Source organism: Sinohyriopsis cumingii, chromosome 13 (genome assembly GCF_028554795.1).
Source record: "Sinohyriopsis cumingii isolate HCF-2022 chromosome 13, ASM2855479v2, whole genome shotgun sequence".
In the NCBI taxonomy this organism is placed as follows: Eukaryota; Metazoa; Mollusca; class Bivalvia; order Unionida; family Unionidae; genus Sinohyriopsis; species Sinohyriopsis cumingii.
The window spans coordinates 6,562,960-6,567,500 of NC_142973.1; the positions used below are offsets into that span (position 1 = coordinate 6,562,960).

Here is a 4,541-nt window from a genome sequence, read left to right on the forward strand (position 1 = left end):
TTGTCTCCATATTTGACTTTGGAGAAATTCTGGTGCAAGGGTCTCAGCGTTAACGTACAACATTAAGGGTTTTTAGCAATTATAATTATGTACGACTTTTGCAAAAAGAACCCTCTATATACTTAACTTAAAGGCGAAGCAATAAAGCTATGAGTGAGCGACAGTGCATAAACAATGAACATGAATCAGTGATCGACAACGGATTATAGGAATAATTCGCTCAACCAGTACATGACATCATCAAGGAACACAAATTAATGGTGCGAGAGTCTCAAAGTGTCATTGGGGTTGACACGTGTCCATGCAGATTGGAGCTGAATGAGGACGCAAATCAGATGGACATCGAGTACTTGGGTCACGTAGATAATCCTAAGCCAAACCAGAAGCATCAGCTGCCCTTTCACTGTCGGATCAACAGCCAAACGTTTTGCTGGGGGGGGGGGGGTCGATTGTGCAATGACAACATGGTATTTGGCGAATCTCCCTCCCCTATTAACTCTCTTTGAGGGTAATTAGGACCCTACATAGATCATCTGTCCTGGAGAGAAAACAAAGCTGTAAACGGAAAAGACGCACTCAGTCGCATTTGCTCAAGAAATACAGAATCTATGTTGTATTTTGGACCGAGACAAGGAAATCCCAGTCAGGGGGTTACCTTATTTGTCTCCCCACGAGGCTTGCCGATTGGGGAAACATATAATGTAACCCCGCGACTGGGATTTCCTTGTCTCGGTCCAAGCCCCAACGTAGATTATTTTTCTCACCCAATATTTTCCTTTCAAGTAAAAAGAACTCTTCACTAGTGTAATATAGTTCACGTCCAAATGTTTACATGCGGCTCATTAATACAAATATGTAATGAGGGCTGTGGTGTGACTGTTGCATCCGAAGTACACGGTTTACACGCATGAGCAAAGAAAAATAACAACATAAATCGTCGCATAGTAATGAGGTATTATCACATTTAATATATGGACCCTAGCGTATAACCATGTGCTAAACGTTCAAGTTCACGGATTATTTGAAGAAAAACAAATTATGTCTTAGAAATGTGGCAAGTGCTACAGTGAAAAATTTGCTTATGGATTAATGTGTTGACGAATACCTGATTCCTTCTGGCTGGTAAGTGCATTATTTGTCATTAAATATTGTAGATATATTTTTTATTCAACCGGGGCACAATGGAGATGCTTCACAAAATTAGGATAAAGCGTGTTTGACATAACACATTTCTGGCTGTTACTAAGTTTTCTGTAGTTGTTAAGGGAGTTGGGAGGCTATGAAGTGTATAGGTCTTTAGTCTATGCGCATGGATCAGAGTTTTCTGTCATAGTTCATTTCACACAGCAATGGGAATTTTATCCTATCTGTAGCACAATTTTTAGGTCAGCGTCATTAAATGCAGCTAACAGTTTATAAATGTATATAATTTGTTTCACACGAAGTATTTAAAACTGGTTAGGTACTTTTAGCTACATTTAATGACGCTGACCTGAAAATGTACTGAGCTAGGCCTGCATATAGGATAAAATTAACCATGCTGTGTGGAACTAACTAGCATAATGCCAAAAAGTTCGACATCGTGTGCGTGTGTCTTTGTCTCTCTCGAAATGTTTTTGTATGGTGTTTTCTCAAAGATGGATTGACCTTAAGTTACTATGCTTTTGTTATATCTTTGCTGTTTTTGTTGTTTGATTTTAGAACAACTACGTCAGGCACAGCAGAAGACAATAAGGGTTTCTTTTTTTAAAAGTAGTTATGTGAGCGTGGACACCTTGACTGAGACGACTGGTCTGAGATGACTAGACTGAGATAAGAAAAGTAAGGTTAGCAAAACAGCTAGATTTCTCTGTCGCATGGGTGAGAAAACAGAGTCATTGACCATGCGAACACTGGGCACGGTATTTGCTACTCCTGGTGAGCATGTTGACGGCGTTTTAAAGACAGTGTTATTTCCTGATTTACTTATATCAAGCAAACAGATGCATATTTGACATCGCCTCCGTCTTACCAGTAAGCCATGGCGACAGCTTCGAGGTGCGTATCTGCACGGTATCTGATCAAGCCCAACTCCTCTGGATCATCTAAACTTTTGATATCACGCTACTTAAAGGGCAATTATAATGTCGCTATATCCAAATTTCAGGACCAACAAGGTTTTCATCTGATAAAAGATTAGCGAGGTTGAAAGGTTCGACGCAAAAAATACAAGCGCGCGGTAAATTTTAAAATTATGGTTAAAAGTGTTTTCTAACAAAATCTATCTTCGACATGTTAAAATTAACTTTCCATAGTAACCCTGCCCCTATACATTAAAATGTCTATTCTCATGGCTCGATTTAATATGCAGTTCCCTCGATTCATATTTATTGTTCCATAGATTATTATTTTAATGGAATTTACATCAAAACGTGTAAATAAAGTGTTCTTCAGATCATTCCTGTTTATAGGCTATTGTGCCACTCTTGTCGGGAGCTTTTTTTTTTTCTTCTAATAACCATCTATCAAAATAAAATTGAAATAGTGCTAATCCAGTTATCTCCCTTCCATTTGGACACGTATATGTCGGTGTGTGTACATGTGAAACGATTTAAAAGGAAGTAAATTACGTTTTGTGTATACATGTTTATATTTCATGCTACCTAGACGACATGTGTTTCGAGACCGCTCCATGCATGACCGTAAGAAAGGTTTATTTAACATACAACAATCGTGATTAGGACCTGAAAAAACTCAAGCCGTTATATGAGAGTTGGAGTTGTAAGTATTACACAGACAAATATCGGCCATTGAGATTTTCGACACCTCTTCGCTCTTTGTTGGGAAGAAAAATCGATGCTATTAACTCATGTGTTCCATGCTATGTCTGTTCACCAACCATATGTTACAAAGGAAAACGGTCAATAAATAATAAAGGCCATTTTGTGTTGAATATATCTTTTTGAAGTTTATTTTCAGTGGGATAGTATTGTGCAGATAGGTCACCGTTTTATTAACATTACAGATCTGAACAAAGGTCAATATGGCTGCGAGTCCTGTTGAAGCACAATTGGGACAATGTTTGTATAATTTCGAGCAGAAATGTTTTAGTAAATTGGATAAGCATTTTATGAGCAGGACTTTACAAGTTTACAACCACTACTTGGGAGAGGACAAGAGAAACGTACAAACTATAAATGATTTCCTCCAATGCTGTTATGTGGGAAATTGGACTAAAGCTACATCCTTGTTCCCAGGGGCAAAGGGTGAATATGAGAGATATACCAAAGCCAACGGCAATAAAAACCAGGTGGGTACTTGACGAATCCCCAGACCTTAGATAACCATGCCTGCTATATATCAATATAGTTTTTGATAAAATAGAAGATTACTTGTAAAAAAATATATAAAATCTACCATTTTATTTAAGAGTAATTTTTGTTTCACAGTGAAAATTAACGAAATTTAGATGAAACAATACCACGTTATGTGAATCTGTGCATGTTATATAATGAAATTGGTGAAGGTATCAGACCATCAGTAACCCAGATCGCTTTAGAGTCGCGCAGCAATCTAAATGTCAGTTAGTTAACTGTGTATATAGAGAGCGACATCTCGCCGAGTCGCCAACTGGTCGAAATAGAATTGCCAGCATTCGCGACTTTCACTAGCAAGGTTTCGTTGGCGAAAATAAATTATACCTAAATATTGAATAGGCGAATTTACTATTTTTTAAACAGAGAGTAATAAGTAGCACTTTGCGGCAGGGATAAATGCGATGGCAGCAATTTTCAACGCTTAAGTGTGTATGTTAAAGTTTTAAATATTTTGCAACTTACATATGAGGGCATTGTTGCATAACTAGCAGGAAAGACAACTATGTTTTGTTGGACCCCGGTTTTCATTTGTTAGGAGTTTCGATAGAATTATGGCAAAGGTACATAAGTGACCCGGCTGTTTTCTATGCAACCGTGTCGTTTGCAATTTAAGCATTCTGGGATCATATTTATATTGCAGTTTTTACTGAGAGGTTTAAGTCTCTTATCTCCATTTTAATATTCAGTGTATTCTATGCAAACACTCTTTTAACGTTCTGAAACTAAATATGTTTACTTTGCAAGATCAACTTTAGAATATGGTGATATACAATGTCTTTTATTCAGCCTCTTATCTCGACAACGGACAAAGAGGAACGTGTAAATCGACCAACTCCGAGTAAAGATGAAGACCTTGAGTGGTAACATATTTTCTAATCAAATTAAAAGGTATATATATACCAAGGTTCGTCAAATTTTCTAATGTAATTAACCCTGCCACTTAAATAATACTCACCAGCAGATCTGTGGCCATAAACAAATAAACATTCAAATAACTTGTAATTGCAATGTCGTTACTTGTCTTTTTTTTCTCTGTTTATTTTTTGCTTTCATTTTAATTTTGCTTTTGGAGGGGATGTTTCTAATTTCAAGTTGTTTTATTTTCATTTTGTTTTGAGCAGGATTTTTAGAGGAGGGATCTTTCTGTTTTGTTTTGTTTGAACAACGCAAACAATTATGAGTGAC

At 37.0% G+C, this 4,541-nt stretch overlaps 1 protein-coding gene across 2 annotated transcripts in view; it reads left to right on the forward strand.

Annotated features, from left to right (window-relative positions):
• The first annotated feature begins 2,569 nt into the window (after positions 1 to 2,569).
• Positions 2,570 to 4,541, forward strand: part of LOC149784900 (uncharacterized) — a 12,363-nt gene continuing 10,391 nt past the window's right edge. Inside the window, exons 1-2 of one of the 2 annotated variants that reach the window (XM_089978489.1) lie at positions 2,570 to 3,289; positions 4,143 to 4,216. In XM_089978489.1, the coding sequence (XP_089834615.1) occupies positions 3,023 to 3,289; positions 4,143 to 4,216 (341 nt within the window). In that variant the 5' untranslated portion in view covers positions 2,570 to 3,022. The remainder of the gene's footprint in view (positions 3,290 to 4,142; positions 4,217 to 4,541) is intronic. The other variant, XM_089978490.1, reaches the window with a different exon arrangement.